This window comes from Crinia signifera, chromosome 19 (assembly GCF_055691185.1).
Source record: "Crinia signifera chromosome 19, ASM5569118v1, whole genome shotgun sequence".
Classification (NCBI taxonomy): Eukaryota; Metazoa; Chordata; class Amphibia; order Anura; family Myobatrachidae; genus Crinia; species Crinia signifera.
The window spans coordinates 102223200-102246584 of record NC_139226.1 but is presented as its reverse complement, the minus strand read 5'-3'; the positions used below and the strand labels follow the sequence as shown (position 1 = coordinate 102246584).

General features: G+C 49.6%; 1 protein-coding gene across 1 annotated transcript in view; it reads left to right on the top strand.

The window, feature by feature from the left end:
* The first annotated feature begins 7402 nt into the window (after window positions 1-7402).
* UPK2 (uroplakin 2) overlaps window positions 7403-23385 on the top strand; it is a 49633-nt gene continuing 33650 nt past the window's right edge. Inside the window, exon 1 of the mRNA XM_083163039.1 lies at window positions 7403-7513. Coding sequence (XP_083019165.1) covers window positions 7411-7513 — 103 coding nt within the window. The 5' untranslated portion in view covers window positions 7403-7410. The remainder of the gene's footprint in view (window positions 7514-23385) is intronic.

Below are 23385 nucleotides of genomic sequence, written 5' to 3'. Positions count from 1 at the left end.
ATATGCAGTCACAACTTCTCACTGTATTGTGTCCCAGTGGCAGTCACTGATCCTCTCTGTAGTACTGTATATGCCAGTCACAACTAGTTTCTGTATTGTATGTCAGTACTTTAGTTTACTCTGTATTAAATGGCAGTCACTGTGATGTTCTTTGCATTATCTGAAGGTCACTGCTGTGATGCTCTCTCAGCTCGGCATTCAACACTATCATCCCTCACTTCCTGGAGCCAAAACTCCCTTCACTAGGAGTCCCAGAACCTACATGCTCCTGGATCACTGACTTCCTGACTGAAAGGAAACAGGCGGTGAAAGCAGGCGCATTTATGTCAAACACATGTACAATTAACACTGGTGCCCCCAGGCGAGTCGGGGTGGGGCGCCCCGGTGCCGGGGGGATGGAGGGGAGGGGGGGGGGGTGGGTGGTACCTGTGTAAAAAAATTGCTGCCCCGGCGTCCCTGCAGTGCTGGGGAGCGGTCAGGGGTGTCCGTGCCGTAGGGGTACCTGCGGCGTTGTCATGTGTATAAAACTGGCTGCGGCCGGCGGGGTCCCTGTAGTGAATAGCAAATAACTAGCGCTTCCCACGCCGCCGCGCGCATAGCGCTAGTTATTTGCTATTCACTACAGGGACCCCGCCGGCCGCAGCCAGCTTTATACACATGACGGCGCCGCAGGTACCCCTACGGCACGGACACCCCTGACCGCCCCAGCACTGCAGGGACGCCGGGGCAGCAATTTTTTTACACAGTTCGCTGGGGGTGAGGGGCGAACTGCCGCCCTCCAGGTGCCGGCGCCCTAGGCAAATGCCTAGAGCTGCCTAGTGGTGGCGCCGGCCCTGTGTGCCCCTCCAGGATGTGTCCTCTCCCCCATGCTCTTCTCCCTCTACACAAACGACTGCACCTCAGCAGAACAGTCAGTAAAAATTATAAAATTTGCAGATGACACAATGGTTATCGGCCTAATCATGGATGGAAACGAGTCGGCATACAGACCGGAGGTGGATCGGCTAACTAAATGGTGTAGCGGAAACAACCTTGACCTCAACCCCCTCAAAACGGTGGAGATGGTGGTGGACTTCAGAAGGAAACCAAATGCCATGCACCCACTCATAATATCTGACAGAGTAGTGTCGGGGCGGCGACGGCCGTCCGGAAGTATGGTGCTGTGCCGCTGGGGGCCTGGACTGTAAGTCAGTCCCGGGCCCCAAAATTTCTATTGGCGGCCCTGACCGGTACTCCTACATGGGGCGAGTGCAAATAAGCCCCTTGAGAGCTCGGGGGATCGCTACGCTCGCCAGAGGTTCTATTCTCCCTCTATGGGGGTCGTTGACCCCTACGAGGGTGAATAGCCCCTGTTGATCGGGATCCCGTCTGTTGGGCAGTCATCCGGCACCGGTGCTCAGTGTGTGATCCCTGCAGGGAATATGGCATGAAGCTTGCCTAATAGAAGATGCTGGCCCTCAGTGCTTCTCATATGTTTACTAATAATATACAATCTTCATGTTCATAAGAAAGCATTGTATAAAACAGCTTTGCATTCTGATGAATTCCCAAAACTTGTTACATTTTTTATCTTTGTAAATGGTTCTAATCACTGATTTGTACAGTTGAAGCTTTATTGTCTTTTTATTGCCAGCGGTGTAGCTAGGTGCCACGGCACCCGGAACAAGGGCATGTTTTGCGCCTCCCCCAATTTGTAGTAGGTGAGGCTCCTGCGCAGTGAAAGGGGGGCGTGGCCTAACATTACACCACACGCCGTAATGCCCATTACACGTTATACCAAACACCGTAATGCCCATTACACATTATACCACACACTGTAATGTCCATTATATATAATACCACACACCGTGATGCCCATTACATATAATACCACACACTCTAATGCCAATTACACCTTATGCCACACACAGTAATGCTTATTACATATTATACCACACACCATCATGCCTATTACACATTATGCCACACACTGTAATGCCTATTATATATTATGCCACACAAATGTGGCTTACCTAAATGCTTGATGCCAGGAGTTACATGATCGATGCCAGGGGTTTCATGCTCGTTGCCATGGTAAATTTATGCTCGTTGCCATTGGGAATCACATGCTCCTTGCCCAGAGGGTTATATGTGTAATACCCCCATAGTAGATTCTCCTTTTACAGACTTGTGGGGGTATCACTGCTGTAATAACCCCATTATGGTTGTGGTTGTTACCCCCATTTCCCTCTTGGCAGCAGCAGGGCAGACAGGTATACACTCATAATCACCTAAATACAATCGGGCCAGCAGAAGAAGGGGAGCCCACCCCCTATGTTTGCCGACTCCGAGTTCTTTTATTAAACTAACAGCGGGGCAGGGAGGATAAAGAGGGGAGCCCAGCCCGTATAATGTGTCCTGAATTTGCAGAGTATTGCAGCAGAAGGGGTAACAAGGGCAAAGTGGTGCAGCAGAAGGGCTTGTGGAGTCTTACCCTCTGTTGTGGTGCATCTGCCTCCTTCGATCTCCAGCTGCTGTGATCTTCAGCGCTGCCCGGGATGCCGAGCACCGCTCCAGGCTGCGCACTTTGTCCAGGGCTGTCCTTCTGCTGCATACGCCGGGGTGAGGTCCTCCACGGAACTCGGCGGTTTCTTCACTGACTGGCGGTGCAGGGAAGTGCAGGGCTGGCGACGCCCTGCATGTCAGCCGGGCCCTGGCACAGCGGTAAATGGTGAGCGGGTGGGAGAGCAGTCGGGGCTGGCGGCGCCCTGCTTGTCACCCGACACAGTGGTGGTCGGGGAGGCGGGAGAGGCTGGGGGAGCAGGTAGGGCTGGCGGTGCAGGGCTGGGAGGCGATGCAGGCACGGCTCTGGTGCCATTTGATCTTCCGGCGCCCGGAGCTGGTGCTCCGCCAGAGCCACCCTCGCTACGCCTCTGTTTATTGCACTAGGCTATAGCCAGTGACTATAATTATGACCGCTTCCAGGTGAAAAGACATTGTTGAAGTGCTGTAAGTCACTCACAAAGGGGGATGGGGGGATCAACAGTACCACCACCTGTGGACTACCAGATGTGACGTCCACACCAGCTTGCAGCGATCCTTGGCAAAAACCAGGTGGTCTGTTAGACTCTGTGGGAGAAATTTACTAAGATGGGAGTTCTATAACACATGGGACGTTTCTATGGGCAACCAATCTTAATCGACTTCTTATATATTTAGCACCTTCTAAGATAATAGATAGTATCTGATTGGTTTCCCATAGCAACATGCCATGTGAAAAAACAACTTACATCTTAGTAACTTTCCCCCTGTGCCTCTCAGCTTCCAGGAAAATGGTATATGGTCATTGGGTTGACCCATATTAGGTTGACATGCATTAGGTCGACCACTGAAGGTCGACATGGCTTAGGTCGACACATGAAATGGGTCAACAAGATTAAGGTCAACAGGGTCGGAAGGTCGACACAAGCGTTAGTTCGACAATTGGAAGGTCGACAGTCAAAAAAGTTGACGTGAATTTGTCATTTATTTTCTGTCGGCACATGTCGGCTCAAAATTAAGTGAAAAACCCCATGTCGACCTTCCCCATGTTCACCTAATGCTTGTGTTGACCTAACCCATGTCGACCTTCATGCATGTCGACCTAGTGGTGTTGACCTAATACTTGTCGACCTAGTAACTGTATCCACTAGCAGGGACAGAGGTTTCTGGCACGCTCTGTCCCTGGAGGTGATAATGGGCACATCCCTGCAATATATTCAATTATGGCAATGCAAGTTTGGGCAAATGTATCACCTCCCCCGCCTCTGAGATGCAGATTGGGATAAATATGCTTCTTATGGCCACCACACACTTGCGATTTGGGTCGATTTCACCCATTTTTGACAGATCGGTTTGAGAAATTGGGTGAAATTGTCCGAAATCACGTGTTTGCCATGCCATCTGATCCAATGCGTGGCCCCGTGTACATTATCTATTATAACAAGCAATAGGGGGTTAAGTTTGCCCTGACCGGACAATATAAGCTGTGTTTGGGGAACAATTTAGCCATAATTTGAAAGAACTAATTCCCAGCCTGTCAAAATGATGGAACATAACAGTGAGCTACCAACGGAGCAACACTTAAATTGCTCCATCTAGTGGTCACTGAAATGCAACACACTTCAAATCCCCCCATAGAGGTGAGGAGCCTTTTATTATTATATAACATAACGACTCTAGGTGTTGATGAGAAAAGTGTCACTCACTGCTGTATGGCAGAAGCATTATCAACCAACATCAGTGATTTTATATTGGATGGAGTAATGGTTAGCGTTCCTAGGTTAAGGTCTGCGGGGGTCCTGGACAACAAATTTGTGGGGGGCCCCCATCAATAAAAGTGATACAATGGCGGTTATAAAAACAAAGTGTAATTTATGGATCAGCATTGTGATTGTGTTCTATTCATTATGAAAGAAGATCTGGAGTGAAATTTAATAGGATGAGACATTCAGTAAATGAGAGATTTGGTAAGAAATCACCAGTTTTTTTTAAAGCGGCAATCATTTACACTGCAAAACCAGTTTGATTTTGAAATATAAATAATTGCTGCTAAAAAAAATCTGTATATTTCTTACCAAATCTCTCACTTTCTGGATCTCTCATCCCATTAAATTTCCCCCATAGTCTTTATTTGAAAATCAAAATACAAATCACAAAATGCATGCCTCCCAACTTTCAAGTGCATGTAGGAGGGACAATAGGATGTGCATGCTCGCATTCACAGTTGTGGCCTACAATTGTGCCACTTCCCTTGAGGCCACACTCCCATTTTTTGCTTTGTAAGCTGCTGGCAACACCCCATTTCCCTCTGTCTCCCTGAATAGACTCTATGGGGGAAATTTACTAAAGGAAATTTGTAAAAAAAATAGATGTATTTGTATCCAGAAATATACTTATTTTTGACATTTACTATCCCGAAAACACGGCAATTCATTTTCGTATTGATGTGCTATCAATACGAATACGAATTGCCATATTTTCGGGATAGTAAATGTCAAAAATAAATGTATTTCTGGATACAAATACACCTATTTTTTACAAATTTCCTTTAGTAAATTTCCCCCTATGTGTAGGTGCACTGTGTCTGTTAAGCTGGCCATACATTAATGCGATGTATCGCAGCAGTGTATGGCAATCCGACCCCTTGAGCTGCCCAACTCCTTTCACATGCGATGTATCGCATGAGACCCATTTCACCACCAGGAGAAGGGTCCCGGCAGGAAGTCGGATCGGCTTGCAAGTCCGACCTTTGGATCCCATCCAACTATGCATCGGATGTCAAACGCACCTGACTTGAGACGATTTCTTGGAGTCGGACAAATCAGCCCAAATTGGACTAGTGCATAGGGGTCTTTAACGGGGGGGGGGGAGGGGGGTTGGGGGGAGACGATGCCAGCTGCGGGACAGTCACCAAAAATCGTGACTGTCCTGTGAAAATTGGCACAGTTGAGAGGAATGTTACCATACTACTCATAAACCTGTACAGTTATGAATTACACAGGTTCTGTGGCTGGCTTTATTCAAGCCCATATTTCACCTGGCTTTAATTAGCCATAGAACCTGTGTTCGAGCAGTTCGGATCCACAGAATCTGAACCATTCTGAACACAGGCCTCTCGACGTTAGAGAGCCGCGCTCGCGAGCTTCTGGCTTTGTTCGGAAACCCGAGCGTGACCGAATACAGTAATCTTGCATTGGATTCTTGTGAGACTTTAAAGTCTTTAAAGGCTTGGCATCCCGAGAATCTGGCGCCATTTTACCCACGCTTTCACAAGCTGCGCACAGCTCTGCAGTGCAGGGGTCTGGGCGTGTTGTGCAGAGGGGTGTTGTGCAGTACAGTGCAGTGGGGTGCAGTGCAGTGGGGTGTTGTGCAGTGCAGAGGGGTTTGTGCTGTGCAGAGGGGTGTTATGCAGTGCAGAGGAGTTTGTGCAGTGCAGAGGGGTTTGTGCTGGGTTATATTGTATTGGTCGTGTGTTAGGAAGGCTGTCAGTTAGTGTAGTGGGGTACAGTACACAGGCTACACAGTACAGGGTGTCAGACAGCTTTTCAATTTTTTTTTCATTGCGGTGTGTGTGTTGTGCTGCACTGCACTCCAATACACCATATACTACTGTCAGAACAAGTTCCGTGTGTGATTGTTCTGCATCCACGCAGTGTTATGCACTAAGCTTCAAAAGTGATAAAATGGAGAGTGATAAACAGCCAACCAATCAGCTCCTACAGAACTGTGTGTGAAAAATATCAGGCATGAGCTGATTGGTTGGCTGTTTATCACTTTATATTTTATCACTTTTTGAAGCTTAGTGCGTCTGGCCCAAAGTCTCATGTGATCAGTGCAGTCACTTTCCATTCCAGCAGATGGCGCTGCAGCCTCGGGCGCCAGTCGCTGTGCTGTGGCCGCTCAGCTCTAGCATTTCCTGTTAGAGCTAACGTGACGTGATCTCCTGTGTTAGTAACTGGACGGGGCGGGTTGGAGCGTTTCCACCAGGCAGAGATGGAGTTAATTGCAGCCACGCACTGATTGGCTCAATGTAGCGTCCAATCCATGGCGAGGAGACGGTTGCTGTGTGGGTGTGTGTATATGTGAGCGTGACATGGCGGCGCACTGGACCCTTTTTGAGAAGGAGCAGGAGGCGGATATCAGGCGGCTGATCTCCTGTGTGAGCGGCCTGCAGGATGAGAGCGCCAGCAACTACCAGCTGGCTCTGCAGTACGCCTGCTCCAACTTCAGGTCTGTGCCTGCACCGCCATATAGCCATACCTCCCAACTTTTGAAGTTGGGATGTCGGGACGTTCGCGCGGCGAAGCCGCGCGTGCTCCCGAAAAGGGGGCGTGACCTCGAGAAAAGGGGGCGTGGCCTCACGGGGTGACACGAAATCCGGCCACGCCCCCGTTTTCGCCGCTCGTCGTCGAGCATGCGCACAGCGTCTATTCTCGGCAAGCTGGGGGGCTCCCAACTGTCCCCCCCACCGCGGGACAATGGCGGCCCCGGGCGGGACGCGGGAACGTCCCCGAATATCGGGACTTTCCCGCGGTAATCGGGACAGTTGGGAGGTATGCAAAATGTACCCTAATGTTATAAACTACATAGTACATAAACCATACTTGCCTACCCTCCCGCATTCAGCGGGAGACTCCCGCTTTTTGCAGGAGCCTCCTGCTGCCCCGCAAACCTGCCCCCACCTCCTGGTTTTTGTGGGGACTCCCGCAAAGTCCTTACTGCGCATGCGCGCGCACGGCTTCCCGGGGGGCGCCGGGCGCTGCCTGCACGCTGCTACATGACAGCCGGCCGACGTGCTGTGGGAAGTCTGTGTAGCAGAAGGATCAGGAGAGCCGTCAGTCAGGGCTTCCCTGCTGCTCACTTACTCACAGAGTAAGTGAGCTCCGTGCAATGCTCTTCGGCTCTTCCTGCTCCTGTCACCGGCTGCCATGTGCTTCATCTACCACAGTGCCAGTTCCCTGCTGCACCTCCCAGGAAGGGACAACACAGCCAGGTGAGTGCTGTCCTGTGTACTGGGGGAGTGAGGGGATGTGTGTAATGTGGCACTGTGAGGCTATGTGTACTAGTCTGGGGGAGGGGGGCTGTAATTACTGTGGGTACTCTGTGTAGTGTGTGTGTGTGGGGGGGGGGACTGTGTAATGTAATATGAGGGGGGCTGTGTATAATGTAATATGGGGCTGTGTATAATGTAATATGGGGGACTGTGGGGGGACTGTGTATAATGTGTATAATGTAACATGGGGGTACTGTGTATAATGTAATATGGGGGGACTGTGTAGTGTAATATGGGGGGACTGTGTAATGTAATATGGGGGGCTGTGTATAGTGTAATATGGGGGACTGTGGGGGGACTGTGTATAATGTAACATGGGGGTACTGTGTATAATGTAATATGTGGAGACTGTGTAATGTAATATGGGGGGGCTGTGTATAATGTAATATGGGGGGCTGTGGGGGGACTGTGTATAATGCAGGGTTCGCAAAAACGCGCTATAGCGCGTATTTTACCCTAAAACGGTCCCCAGGGACTCAGTTTTTAAAACTAAAGGGGTCCCTGAGGACGCGTGGTGCTGAACCTGTGAGCCGCTGCGAGCCAATCACTGCAGCGGCCGCCGGGAACCAATCAGTGAACAGTGGCCGCCCGGCAGGCAATCACTGTAGGTTTTACACGTTGCTGCCGCTGCGCACCCTAGGGTAGCAGCATGTTTTCTACATCTCCCGCCTCCCGCGTTCCGTAGCGTCCGCGGTTACCAGGCAGCGCCAGTAGCTACCAGCCAGCGCCGGAAACAATGGCGAGGTCTGGGACTCCGTGCTGGAGTGTGTCCAGACCCCCGTGCACCCCCACCGGTCACCCTGTACGGAAGGCAGGAGGCAGTGCAACATCGCTTCATCAGCGGCAGCAGGGCGCCCCCAGGAGAGGTGAGAGCCATGTGTGCTCAGCATTGCCCGCAGTGTGTATTGGCTGATATTGCCTTAAATGCCGCCCCCCCCCATGTAAGTCCACTCCGCTGCTGAGAGCGGGGGGGAAGGGGGGGACAGGATGGGATGCGGCTGTAACAGCCACTCTCAGCAGAGTAGGTGAGCGGACTGTCAGGGTGGCAGGGGACTGGATGTGGATAAAACAACTCAGAGCAGCGAGTCAGCTATTCTAGCCACATCCAGTCCCCCGCCGCGCTCATAGCCCGCTCACCTACTCTGCAGAGCAGCATGTCGGCTTTTCCAGCCTTTGGCAACAACCCCCCCTTCCGTGGCAACAAAAATGCCCCCAACTGTGGCAACGACCATAAAATGCCCCCCCCCCGCCTCATGGCAACCAGCATAAAACGCCCCCTCCCCTGTGGAAACCAGCATAATATGCCCCCCCAGCATGTAACTCCTGCAAGGAGCATATAACCCCTAGCAACAAGCATGTAGGTGCTTAATATATAATATATACTGGGCATATCGGTGTGTGCTATAATATATACTGGGCATTACAGTGTGTACTATAATGTGTACTGGGCATAACGGTGTGTACTGGGCATAACGGTGTGTACTGGGCATAACAGTGTGTGCTGGAATATGTACTGGGCATAACGGTGTGTGCTGGAATGTGTACTGGGCATAACGGGGGGTGAACACACCACTCCCCCCCCCCCCCCCCCCCCAAAAAAAAAATGCCCTAAATTTTTAGCGCGCACTGTTGAGGTTTGTGTAGTTTCTAGTATATGGAGTGGGCCAATTGATACTTCCCCCCTGCCCCCCCCCCCCCACCCGCATGTGCCGTGCTGAGGAAAAGGGTAGAGGAGGACCCACTTTTTTGGGTGGTTTTCGTGAATACTGTAACGTGTATAATGTAACATGGGGGTACTGTGTATAATGTAATATGGGGGGACTGTGTAATGTAATATGGGGGGCTGTGTATAATGTAATATGGGGGGCTGTGTATAATGTAATATGGGGGGGCTGTGTATACTGTAATATGGGGGGCTGTGTATAATGTAATATGGGGGCTGTGTATAATGCATACTTGCCTACCCTCCCTCATTTAGCGGGAGTCTCCCATTTTTTTCAATCCTCCTCCCGCTCCCTTGCAAATCCCTCGGTTCCTCTCGGATTTTTGTCCCCTCTCCCAAAATGTTTTACTGCGCATGTGACCACTGGCTCTGTAAATTGCTGGCCAGCCCCCCGCCTCTCTGTAGCGTCTATTCACTGGATGACAGGGAGGACTCCCAACTGCACCCCACACACACACTGTCCTTATACTTTATATGAAGATTATCCTCTGTCTTGATACTTTATATGCAGATTATCCTCTGTGCTGATACTTTAAATCCAGATTGTCATCTGTGCTGATACTTTATATGCATATTATCCTCTGTGCTGATACTTTATATGCAGATTGTCATCTGTGCTGATACTTTATATACAGATTGTCATCTGTGCTGATACTTTATATGCAGATTGTCATCTGTGCTGATACTTTATATGCAGATTATCCTCTGCGCTGATACCTTATATGCAGATTATCCTTTGCGCTGATACTTTATACAAATATTATCATCTTTGCTGATACTTTATACGCAGATTATCCTCTGCGCTGATACTTTATACGCAGATTATCCTCTGTGCTGATACTTTATGCAAAGATTATCATCTGTGCTGATACTTTTTATGCAGATTATCCTCTGTGTTGATAATTTATATGCAGATTATCATCTGTGCTGATACTTTATACGTAGATTATCCTCTGCGCTGATACTTTATACGCAGATTATCCTCTGTGCTGATACTTTATACAAATATTATCATCTGTGCTGATACTTTATACGCAGATTATCCTCTGTGCTGATACTCTATATGCAGATTATCCTCTGTGCTGATACTTTATACACAGATTATCCTCTGTGCTGATACTTTATATGCAGATTATCCTCTGTGCTGATACTTTGGGCCTGATTCAGGTTCACTCCCTAAACAGCGATTGTTCACTGCTTAGAGCAGGTTAACGCCAGCCGCCGGCCGAATGAATGCCCGCCCTGCAAATATACGCGGAGGCATGCGAATAGATCCATTCACATGCGAGCATACGGCCACAAGATCATTTGATGGTCGCCGATCATCGCATAATTTTTAAAGCGTTCGCAAATAAAAGTCAGTGTGGCCTGACTTTTATTTGACTTTTAAATGTGCGAGAACGGGGCGGGCGCTGACGTCATGTGATGTTAGGAACCTGACCCATGCTGGCTTCGACCTGCCTGCGTTCCTATGGGGATACCCAGTGTTTTTCTGGACACACCCACTGTTTTTCTGGGCACGGCCAGGAAACACTGGGCATCCCCATCCAAAAATATGGATGAAATATATAATTTTTTTTAAGTCCAGACAATACTTTACAAGTTCTACTCCCATTACCGTTAGTATCAGCGTTTTGTACTTGCTTCTACTGTTTTACATAACGTCTCTCTGGCGTTTTATATCATGTCTCACTGACTTTAATGAAATAAGTGACAGTGACGCCGCATTGAGTGTGTTCTTTGTCGAAAGATAAAAAAATTTATAATTCCAATGTCGTTCTCAACCTCGCTAACACTGACACACGCTGCATCATTCTCATAGTATACGTTATAACGTAGCTGTACGACACCAGATATACAAGTATTACACTGCCAGTGTCGCATCGCACTATCATCTTGTATTTTCCTCATTCCCCGCAGTCTGGCTTTACCTCTGTCTCCTTCCTGAGTCACTGGGAATGACAGGCTTGAGGCAGGGTTACACTGGCAGAAGGGACTTTTATTGTGACACAGGCACCTCCTCTCTCTCTCTCTCTCTCTCTTTCTTGCTCTCTCTGTCTCTCTCTCTCTCTTGCTCTCTCGCTCTGTCTCACTCTCTCTTGCTCTCTCTCATTCTCTCTCTTTCTCAGGGAAGAACTGGAACAACTGAGCAGGCCGGGGGCAGAAATCACTGCAAGGACAGAGGAAGAGAGCGAAAGTGAGAGCGAGAAGAGGAAAGACAAGAGAAATGAGTCCAATGCAATTGTTATTATGTGCGCAACTCAACATACACAGCACACATATAGCAGATATTTACTAAGAAGTTTTGGAAAGAGGTTGCAGTGCGGATAAGATGCATGTAATGGAGAGAAGCAAACAGGACAGTAACAACACAGAGACTTTTTCAACAGAACTTAGCTGCAAAAAATGTTGACACAAGTCTTTCCCTTCCACCCGTTTAGAACTGCAGTACAAAAAGTCTCAGTGTGTGTTGTTTATTTTTGGAAACGATCGTGGAAATTATATTGCTCTTCTGGGACAGTTGATGAAACAAGGGGCATAATTCAATAAAACTCAGAATGTGGCGAATTTGGACCTCTTCCAATGTTCGGGGGTTCTGTGCATGCGCAAGCGCGTATTTGCACTTGTGCAGACCCTGGCACGAGCAGCTTCGGAGTGTTATACACTCGCCAGGCCGTTCATTGCGGTGAGGGAGGGCCAGTGGGCGGACTGTGGCATAAACGGGGATACCTAATGGGAACGCCCTGTGCTTTATGGGCGTCCCCATGGGAATGCAGGTGGCCGATGCCTGCTGGGGACGGGAAGCTGACATCAATGGATGTCAGCGCCCGCCCCATCTTTGGCGATTTGAGGAAGAAATAAAAGTCAGTTTCTACTGACTTTTATTTCCGAATCATTCGTTAAGCAGAAAATAACCGCTGCTCACCGAACGGTGTTGAATCACCCCAAGGAACGTTAATTATTACATTACTCAGTGATGAAAATAGGCACTAGAGCCAGAACACCGACAGATAAAAGCTCACAATGGGAGTGAGGCCAAGGGGCAGGAACATAAATCCGTGACTGCTGATTGGCTGCTCTCAGTAATTACATATTTACACGTGTGGTTAATATTAACTAACCCTTCAAGACACTGGAAATGTGGAACTTGTTGTAGCTGTAAAGTGGATTGGGCTAGACAGGACAGAGTTCCATAAAAAGTGATTTCTCTCACAATGGCCCTTATTCTGATCGGTGCGGATATTCCCGAATTCTGACGGTGCGGTCCGCACGCCACGCTGTGCGGCAGCGTGCGGCCATCGTCCGTAGAAACGCCCACGTGTCCTCCGCATTCGGACGGACTCACTCTTTAATAACAGGGCGTGTGTACGGACGACATACAAACCGTGCGTGTGCGGTGGAAACGTACAGATTCTTGCACGGTCTTCCCGCACAAGCACGGTCTTACCGCGTCAGAACGTACGGGAAGCTGTCCGTACGCCCCGATGCGGAGTATTTACGCTCAATCCAACACTTTTGTACTGAGTACACACAGCGATCACATGACCCACTTAGGCAATTAGGCAACCTCCTGGAAAAGGGATTGTTAGCAATTTCAATCAATTAAATGCTCATCTATACTGACCCACATTCCTACTACATTCATGACACACATTAACCCTTACAGCATGTGACCCTAACATACATCTAGATACACTATCTACATTTTGCTTATTTGAAACATTTTAAACAACTTACACATATACTTTAGCATGTTAGGAAAAAACACTGACAACTTTGAACTTTAAATACATATTTATTCAAACAAACTTTTCACAAACATAACATTAATTTCTCTACCGTCCAATGGGATACTGGGTTGTATACTATGGGGTAGAGATCCTCCGCAGGAGAGACAGGCACATTAAAGCTTTTAGTGTGGGTGCACTGGCTCCTCCTCTCTACCCTCCCTCCACTAGTCAGTTTAGAAAAATGTGCCTCAGGAGAGGCAGTGCTTCTGGATGCTCCAGAGTTTTCTTCAAAGTTTTATTTAGTTTATTATTTTGGGGCGCTGCTTTGACCAGGCAGCTGTCCTACTTCGAGGGTGTCAGGGGAAGGGTCAGGCCACGACCTCTTAAGGTCAGAGACGACCCTGCTGCAGGACAATCTGTCCTGAGTTGGGGCCTGTCACCGCACAGCATTGCGCTGTAGCGAGCAGGCCCCCCAGCTGCCGCACACCCCCTGACTGGTCCGAAGACGTCTGTGGTGAGTACAGGTTGGGGGTCCCACAAGGGGACACCCCAACTGCTCCGTGCGGCAAGATGGCGGCGGGAGTAGCGGCGGCCCTCTCGCAGGGACCGCGCGAAACCCCCTCATCAGACTGGCATAGGGTAATGCCGCTGGACCACCAGGGATGCCCAGCAGGTTTTTATAACATTTTATGTGGAAAACGATGCATTTTATGTGAAAAAACGATGCATATGCCAGTATAAATATACTGGAAGCGCCAGCTCCGTGCAAAGGGGGCGGGGCTTCACTCAGAGCGGGACCAGGCTCTGCTGGGCGCGCTCTGTCTCTGCTGCCTGCTTTTTCACGCTTCCAGAGGTCGCCATTACAGCACCTCAGCGGCGTGGTTGGATGTGATCCTTGCAGCAACAGCAGAGACAGCAAGTTTAACAGCGCAGCAGCGTTGCTTAGCTCTGTTATTACACTGTGTTGATATATATCACTGTGTGTTTTGTGCTACCAGCTCACTACAATCCGTGAGTTAAGGTTTTGGGTGTACTGGTCCCCTCAATATTGCTCTGAGTCTCCCCACTGGCTAGTTAACCACTTGTCCACATACATAGTCTTTAAACAAGGCTGCATTACACTTATACTGTGATAGATTACAGTACATCAGTTTGAGTGTTGATGTGTGTGCGTGGGTACGCTGCTGGGGGTGTCCTGTTGCTTCATCATGGTGAAAAAGCTAACATGCATGGTGTGCAGCACAAGGTTTATACCAGCTTCACAGTCACAGGTCACCTGTGAGCCGTGTATGCTTCCACAACCCAGTGGAGTGACCTCTCAGGTCAGTGGGGTGCCCCCACAACTTGTGGATGGGTCTCAGGCTGATAGTCAAGAGCCTGCCTGGGCCAGCAGCATAAAAATGCTGATGGACTCTGCTGCTTCCCAGCTCTCTGCCAATACACAGAAGACGCAGAGGGTACAAAGGGAGTTAGCCATGTTGTCTGCCAGGGTTGATACCCTCACCCCTCCCCCTGCTCAGCCTCCTAAGCGGCCTGCTACTGCAATGGCCCCTGATTCTGACGATGATGATGATGACATCCTTGATGAGGGAGAGGAGCAGAATGAACAAGAGATTGTTCAGGAGCAGTCTTTGGCTCATGGCTCTGAGCCTCTGATTAAGGCCATTAAGGAGGTGTTAGAGCTTCCTATGGAGGAATCCTCTGAGGGAGACTCCTTCTTCATGACCCAGAGAAAACAGCCGGTGTACTTCCCAGAACAGGCTGAGTTAGAAAGTGCTTTTAAGAGTGCTTGGCAGAACCCCGAAAAGAGATTCCAGCTTTCAAAGCGCTTCACTAATGCATATCCTTTTGATCCTGCTGGTAGGAAGAAAGGGAGGAACCGCCAGCGGTGGATTCCGCTGTCTCACGCCTTTCCAAGAAGGTGCTGTTACCAGTCCCTGGGGTGTCCACACTCAAGGATGGTGCAGATAGGAGACTTGAGGCAATGCTAAACTCTATGTTTGCGGCCAGCGGGGTTTCACAACGCCCGGTACTGGCAAGTTACTGGATGGCTAAGGCCATTTATACTTGGTCCACGCAGATCCAAGAGGGTTTGTTGGGGGACATGTCCGTGACTCAGATTGGGAAAAACCTGCGCCACATTCAGGATACCGCACGGATATTGTGCGAAGCGCAAAAGGAATTGGGCGCTATAAATGCGCGGAATTCTGCTATGGCTGTGTTGGCTAGGCGGGCTCGGTGGTTGCGCCAGTGGGTGGCTGATGTGGGTTCCAAGAAGAGTGTGGAAAGCATACCCTTCACCGGGGAAAGGCTCTTTGGCAGTGGGCTGGATGATTGGATTTCTAAGGCTACAGCAGGGAAATCCACCTTCCTCCCATCAGCCCCCACGGCAGCAAAACGCCTTTTTCACTGGACCCTCCCAGCAGTCCTTTCGCGGGTCCAAGTTCCGCCCTAAGGCCAGAGGCGCCTCTAACGCTAGCAGAGGCACAAGAGGGAAGTTCAGAAAGCACAACACCTCAGGCCATCAGGACCGTTCCACCGCCCCTGCTGCCTCCAGGCCAGCAGCATGACCGGGTACACCCACCACAAGACTATCTCGAGGTGGGGGCCCGTCTGTCGCACTTCAGCAAGCAGTGGGACGCCTCCTGCCTAGACTCCTGGGCCAGGAATCTAATTTCAGCAGGCTACAGGCTGGAGTTTGCCGGTCCTCCTCCTCGAAGATACTTCAAGTCGGCCCTTCCAGCCTCATTGGAGGATCAGGCGCTCCTTCAGGGGGCCATTCAAAAGCTCCTCTTGTCCGAGGTAATAATACCCGTACCAAGACAGGAACAAGGTCAGGGTTATTACTCAAATCTGTTCCTTGTCCCCAAACCAGATGGTTCAGTAAAGCCCATTTTGAATTTAAAGTCTCTGAACCCCTCTCTGCAGGTGTTCAAATTCAAAATGGAGTCCCTCAGGTCGGTGATTGCCTCCCTGGAAAGAGGGCTGCTGTGGACGTCAATGACGCCTATCTACACGTCCCAATTTGGCCTCCCCATCAAGTCTTCCTAAGATTTTCTGTGGGAAACAGCCATTACCAGTTCCAGGCGCTACCTTTCGGGCTGTCAACTGCCCCGCGCGTCTTTACCAAGCTCATGGCAGAGATGATGTTCCTTCTCAGGCTCTGGAGGGTAAATGTCATACCCTACCTGGACGACCTGTTGATCAAGGCAGGTTCGGAGGAGGCCCTGAGAAGTGCGTTAGCTCTGACGATGCAGGTGCTGAGGGAACACGGCTGGATTTTAAATATACCAAAATCCTCGTTGATCCCGAGCCGGAAGATGGTATTCCTGGGAATGACTCTGGACACGGAGGAGCAGAAGGTGTTCCTGCCGCCCGAGAAGGCTTCAGCCTTGCAGGACTTGGTAAGAGAGGTTCTATCAAGTCCTTGGGTCTCAGTGCACCTGTGCCTGAGGCTCTTGGGCAAGATGGTTGCTTCCTTCGAAGCCATCCAGTATGCCAGGTTCCACTCCAGGATTTTTCAGCTGGACATTCTCACGAAGTGGTCGGGATCCCCTCAGCAGATGCACAGAAGGATCTGCCTGTCTGCACAGACCCGAATCTCCCTTCAGTGGTGGCTAGATTCGCAGAACCTATTGGCGGGTCGCTGCTTCCAGATACAGGACTGGGTCCTGATCACCACGGACACCAGCCTCGGGGTTGGGGAGCCGTGATACAGGGAGTTCGCCTGCAAGGCCGTTGGTCTCCGATGGAAGCCAGGTTGCACATAAACAACCTGGAACTGAGGGCTGTTCAATATGCCCTCCTACAGGCGGAGCCTATGCTGCAGGGCGGTACAGGTCCAGTCGGACAATGCAACTACGGTTGCTTACATCAACCGCCAAGGAGGGACAAGGAGCATGCCCTGTATGAGAGAAACCAACAGGATATTCTCCTGGGCAGAACGCCATGTAAAGGCCCTGTCGGCAATATTTATTCCAGGAGTCGACAACTGGGAGGCGGACTTCCTCAGTCGTCACATTCTCCACCCCGGAGAGTGGGGACTCCACCCTCAGGTGTTCCAGGACCTCGTAGATCTTTGGGGGCTCCCTCAGATCGACCTGATGGCCTCTCGGTCGAACCACAAGCTGGACAGGTACGGTGCCCGGACCAGGGACCGAGGAGCAGCAGCAGTGGTTGCCCTGACTTGGACATGGGACTTCCAGTTGGTGTACCTATTCCCACCGCTACCCTTGCTGGCAAGGGTGCTAAAAAGGGTTCAGCACCAGAAAGTAGAAGCCATTCTAGTGGCTCCAGACTGGCCTCGAAGGGCCTGGTACGGGGACATTCAGGCCATGCTGGTAAAGGACCCGTGGCGTCTTCCTCAAAGAGAAGATTTTCTCCTTCAGGGACCGTTTGTCTTCCAGGACTTACCGCGGCTGCGTTTGACGGCCTGGAGGTTGAGCGGCAGATATTAGGCCTTAAGGGCCTGCATCCCTCTGTTATCACAACCATGACGCGTGCCAGGAAACCAGTCACGGCTTTTCACTACCATGGAATCTGGAAGAAGTATATAGCCTGGTGTGAAAGAAATGCCTTGCCGCCAGCGGTATTTCGTCTTAACAATTTGTTAAGATTCTTTCAAGCAGGTTTGGATTGGGGCCTTCGGTTGGGATCCTTGAAAGTACAGATCTCGGCTCTGTCAGTATTCTTTCAGAAGAAACTGGCGCTGTTGCCGGAGGTCCACACCTTCCTGCAGGGGGTGCTGAGGATTCAGCCTCCTTTTGTGCCACCTACCGCGCCTTGGGACTTGGATATGGTCCTCACCTTTCTCAAGTCTGCCGGGTTTGTTCCCTTGAAACAGGTGAAATTAAAACACCTTACTTGGAAGACTGTTGTCCTTTTGGCCCTTGCCTCAGCCAGGCGTGTGTCTGAGCTTAGGGCATTGTCCTGTCAGAGTCCTTACCTAGTGTTCCACGAGGATAAGGCTGAACTCAGGACCAGGCCGCAGTTCCTGCCAAAGGTTGTGTCCGCCTTCCACTTGAACCAACCCATTGTGGTTCCTTCCAGCGCGGTACATCCTGATATTCCACTTTCCTTGGATGTGGTGCATACTCTTAAGGCGTATGTAAAACGCACGGCTAGACTTCGCAAGTCGGATAGCCTGTTTGTTTTGTAGGATGCGCAAAAGAAGGGTTCTCCTGCGTCTACCAGGACCATAGCCCGTTGGATTCGTTGCACCATACAACAGTCCTATGCATCGGCTGGTTTGGCCCTTCCCCAAGCATTAAAGGCCCATTCCACCAGATCTCTTGGGACCTCTTGGGCGGCTGCCCAAGGTGTCTCGGCCATGCAACTGTGCAGGGCCGCAACTTGGTCGGGGAGTAACACTTTTGTCAAGTTTTACAGATTTAACACCCTGGCCAGGGAGGATTCCCAGTTCGGACAAGCGGTTTTACAGCAGACTCCGCACATTTCCGCCCGTTCTGGTAGCTTTGGGACCTCCCCATAGTATACAACCCAGTATCCCATTGGACGGTAGAGAAAATAGGATTTTGGGTACCTACCGGTAAATCCTTTTCTCGTAGTCCATATGGGATACTGGGAGCCCGCCTCTGTGCGGCTTTCTGCTGTAATGGTTCTGTTCCTTACACTGTTCAGGCTTGTTGCCTTGTTAAAATATATATATGTATATATATATATATATGAAAAAGGAAATAAGAGTTCAGAGTGCGCTACCAGAAATTACACAGTTTTTTTAAAACACAATATGATTTAATATAAAAGCCTTATAGGCAATACATAAAAGTGCAGAAATACAACAGCTTTTTTATTTCAGCAAGTTTCTGTTATTCACTTGGTGAAGCAGGCCCAACAAAACCGTAGTGCGCGGTATCGGGCACCTCTTTGTCTAATATATATATATATACCTTCTCTAAGGTTTATTGGTGATCCCAGAAGTGTTGTTATGGTTCACCTACTTTTGTAATTTTGGTTTGGGTGTGCTGTGAGAATCTCACCACAATTATTGTTCACATACCTCCTCACATAGCTCTCCTTCGGCACAGTTTTTCATTAACTGACTAGTGGAGGGAGGGTAGAGAGGAGGAGCCAGTGCACCCACACTAAAAGCTTTAATGTGCCTGTCTCTCCTGCGGAGGATCTCTACCCCATAGTATACAACCCAGTATCCCATATGGACTACGAGAAAAGGATTTACCGGTAGGTACCCAAAATCCTATTTTTCGGCATCAATGATGCTGTCCATGAGTGCCATCATTTGCCGCATCAGGCCTCGCAGTCGAAGGAGGGCCCCACGGCGACCCTCCTGTGCTTGGGCAGGCTCATCTGTGGAGGAAATTCAAAATCCAAAATGACTAATGATATTCATGCATACATTTAACATAGTCAAACCTACTTTTTAAACATGCATTGTGACAGGTGTGTGTGTATATATATATATATATTTGTATATATATATATATATATATATATATATATATATATATACACACACATATCTACCTATATATATGAGACATACACCTATACATACATGCATACATACTACATAGAAAGCCTGATTTTGGCCCTTTACTCTGTAGAACACCTCACAGTCATACTGCTCCTTCTCAATCCAAACCCACCCATGACTAAGCTCTGAGAAGCATGTCACGCGCTGCACCAATCACAATTCGGCAAACAAAGTTCAGTGTCTCTTATATGATGGAGCCTGGCAGGGGAGTTACACAACTCTCAGGAATGCTCAGTACATTTGTGCAATCAAGCATGGCTTGCCTGCTGATGGTGTGCTCCAGAAATCATTGTCAGAATGCCAGTTAGGGGAAGCTGCAGCACTAACCCACTCACATGCTCAAAAGCATTATTAAGACCAAATACACACACAATTATGGTGCAAAACATACATGCAGGCCGCAGGGGGTGGTTAGCTAGAGGAGGGCCCAGGGGCACTGACCACTTGTTACTCCAGTCTAAGCCACGCCTGTCCATACTCCATTTATGCCATACTGAATCTAGTTTACAAAGATCATTCACCAGTAAACTCTACTCACCCTATATGAGGCTACAGATTGTAGGCAAGCAGCAGGGACATGAAACACTTATATTAGCAAGTCATCCCTTTCTTCCAGGATACAGATTAACTACACAGGTTCAGTGGCACTTAAAATCGAGATGAAAGACATCCTCACAACCTGTGTCATTAATATGTGTCCTGGCTGAAAGGGATGGTTTGCCCACCCTATCTAACCCCAAAGTGTGTCTGTTGCTATCCCGTTTGTTTTGTCATTTTATAGTATTGTAAAAATCAATTGAATCACCAGTGCTACATAGCAAATAGTACATGCCAAACGGATAAATAAATCCTTATGTATACATACCAATTCCGGCCGCCTGGACAACCTCATCGGGCTCCACCTCCTCCTCAGGGGCCTCCAATGCGCCATCCTCGGCCTCGCTGACGTCCTCCACGGGTGGCAGTGCCTCCACAGCCCACCCCTCATCATCGTAAATTTCCTGGGCCCCCTCCTCCGGCCTCCCTTCCTGCGGCTGGTCCTCCAGGGCCACCGCTGCCTCCTCCTCCTCCATTTCCTGCGCCCCCTCCTCCGGGCTCCCTTCCTGGGGCAGGTCCTCGAGGGCCACCTCTGCCTCCTCCCGGGCCTGTCTTGCGCGAGCACGTGCTGTGTATGTGAAAAATCAAAAAAGTGGCAATTAGTGGTAATTACTATTAAGCCTTATCAAGCTATAAATGCAAAGGTTAGAAGTACAGATAATTGTACAGGCAAACAGCTCCTTAGTGGCCTTTACAAAACACAGCCTGTAACATGGCAGGTATGCTGTGACATTTGGCCCATTGTAAGCATCACAAGCATTAATCCTCCCCAATAACATATTTTATGACCATTACAGGGTGTCAAACAGGAAGTAGCACTCATATATTGTATGCCATGTTTAACTCATGGATCAGGCAGGTTACCTTATTGGTTGAAAAATGGTCATGTCAGCAATATTGTATAATTGGGCATTTAATGGGTAAACACTTACATCGAGCAATGCTGGCCCGTATTTGCTGGAGCTTATCAGGCTGGCGCCGCCTGAGATCAGACCATCGCCGCTCCAGCTGTGCGATGGTCCTGCGCACCTGGGTGCGTGCGAATATGCGCCTGCGGGCCGATGCATATGCCTGGCGCTTCTGCCGGTTTGTAATAAAAGGGCCGGCACGCCCCAGCCTGGTCTCCATAACGGAGACCAGAGTTCGCAGCTCCGCGGAAGAGAATGGGGCTGCTCTCCCATAGGCCGCCATCTTAGCAATGGCACAAATAAAACAATCATGTGCTGTCATTGGTTGATCAGAGTGATATTTGGTATTAGCTTTATTGTTCATTTTTACACTAACAGCGTGTATGCGCCCGAACAGACGGCTAACCCATTGCATCGCACACCCATCCTAAACAGTGTAAAATAATTAGGCCATGCTGCCATGTGTACACTTACCTTCTACTGGCCCCTACTACAGAGGTGGAATGAAAAGTAGCTAGCATCTAACCTGAATGTGGAGTGCTTTCACATGTGATTTGGATGCTAGCACTGATTACTTGTGGCTAAGTGGTGGACTGGATTGACATATGGAATGGGTAGTGTCAGTTGTACTACATAGCAAACAAGTGCACAGTACAGAAGTACATTCAAATATACATTGGATGTCTGACCTCAGTTGTATTTGGTCATTGGTGTTGGAATCTGCATTTAGCAAATAAATCAGACTTACTGAGTTTGCCAGGTTTTTGGGAAAAATTGTTCAACACCAAGGGGCGGGACGTATGCGCCGCACGGTTGACGCTGGCGTACGGGACGCGGCCGTACGGAACGCAGGTTGCAGCTGATTAACGCCAATTACAGAAATAGTATTTAAAGTTGTCCTAGAAAGGCAAACACTTGTTGCAAACATGCCAGGCTCAGAGTCAGAGGAAGACCAGGTGGTGCAGAATCTCTTGGCACGCATGGAGGCCAACACCACCTATGTGCCCCTCAACCCAGAGCACCCAGATGGCCCATCCACATCAGGCCAATCAGCAGCAGGGCCATCCTCAGCATCAGCAGAATCATTGGGAACACAGCAGGTGGCTTCCCAACAGAGTAGCCAGGCCAGCACTTCAGGTACAGCAACCAGTGGCAGTGGCAGTGCCCGTGCCCGTGGCCGTGCCCGTGGCCGCAGTGGGGCAACAGAGGAACCAACCACAAGAAACATGGCATATGAACCGCGGGAGCTTGACATCCTGGTGACCCGGGCACGTGATTTAATTGAGTGCCCAGCGGTGAAGTTGACACACACAAGGAGATGGAAGATCTGGGAGGAGATAACGGCGGAGATTAATGCAGTGGCTCCACAAGTTCGTCAGACGGAGCACGTTAAGAAGAGGCAAGTACATGTGTGTTACATTTGAGTAGGACAAGTCCAGTAATGTTAACATTCAATATTAGATGGAGTTGGTCAATGGGTGTTCACGTTGCTTGGAGGCACAGACATGTTGGCCATGACATAGAATTGATAGTTATTGGAGGGTGACTGTTTTTGTATCTTCTAAGGGTTGGTTTGAAAAATGAATATAATGTAAGTTTGGTGTCAGTAGTCACATGTTGTATTATGTTTCAGATTGCAATGGGTGCTACAGCAAACATGAGTAGTTACATGTATTAATATGTACACTTTGATTGCAGGTGGCACGACTTCAAAGGCAACCTCAAGAAGAAATTGACCCAGCGGTGGGAACACAGCCACACCTCTGGGGCTGGCCCCATGCCATCCAAGCTGGAGCTCACCCCCCTGGAAGAGATGGCCCAGTGCTGTATAGCAGTGGAGGAGATCCGGGGGGTGAGCACTATAGACAGCGAGTCCCCAGCGGAAGTGATGGCTTCTACACTTGAAGGTAATTATTTGCCAGCCCATAAGTAGATGTTTAACATTTGGCACGGAATGTGTGGTAATTGGTAATTTCTCGTTCAACAGCATCCCCACCGCTTGGTCCAGATTCTCTTGAGGAGGCCGTGGAGTCTGTGCCACCTGGCCCCAGTAGCAGGCCCGTGCAGCAGCCGCCGGGATTGTCCGCGGCTGAATTGTCCATGTCGGGCCGTGTGCTGGATAGTATTGTGCAGCAGGGAGAGTCTGCATTCGAGCGGGTGCGTAGGGCCGAGGAGGTGCTGCAGGGTTTGACCACCAGCCAGCAGAGTATTGCTGAGAGCCTGCAGGCTATGAGTGCCAGCCAGCAAGCGATGAGTACCAGCCATCAAGCTATTGCTGCTAGCCTGCAGGTGCTGGCTGATCAAGCCCTGCGGCAAAATGACCTCCTCCTCCGCCATAA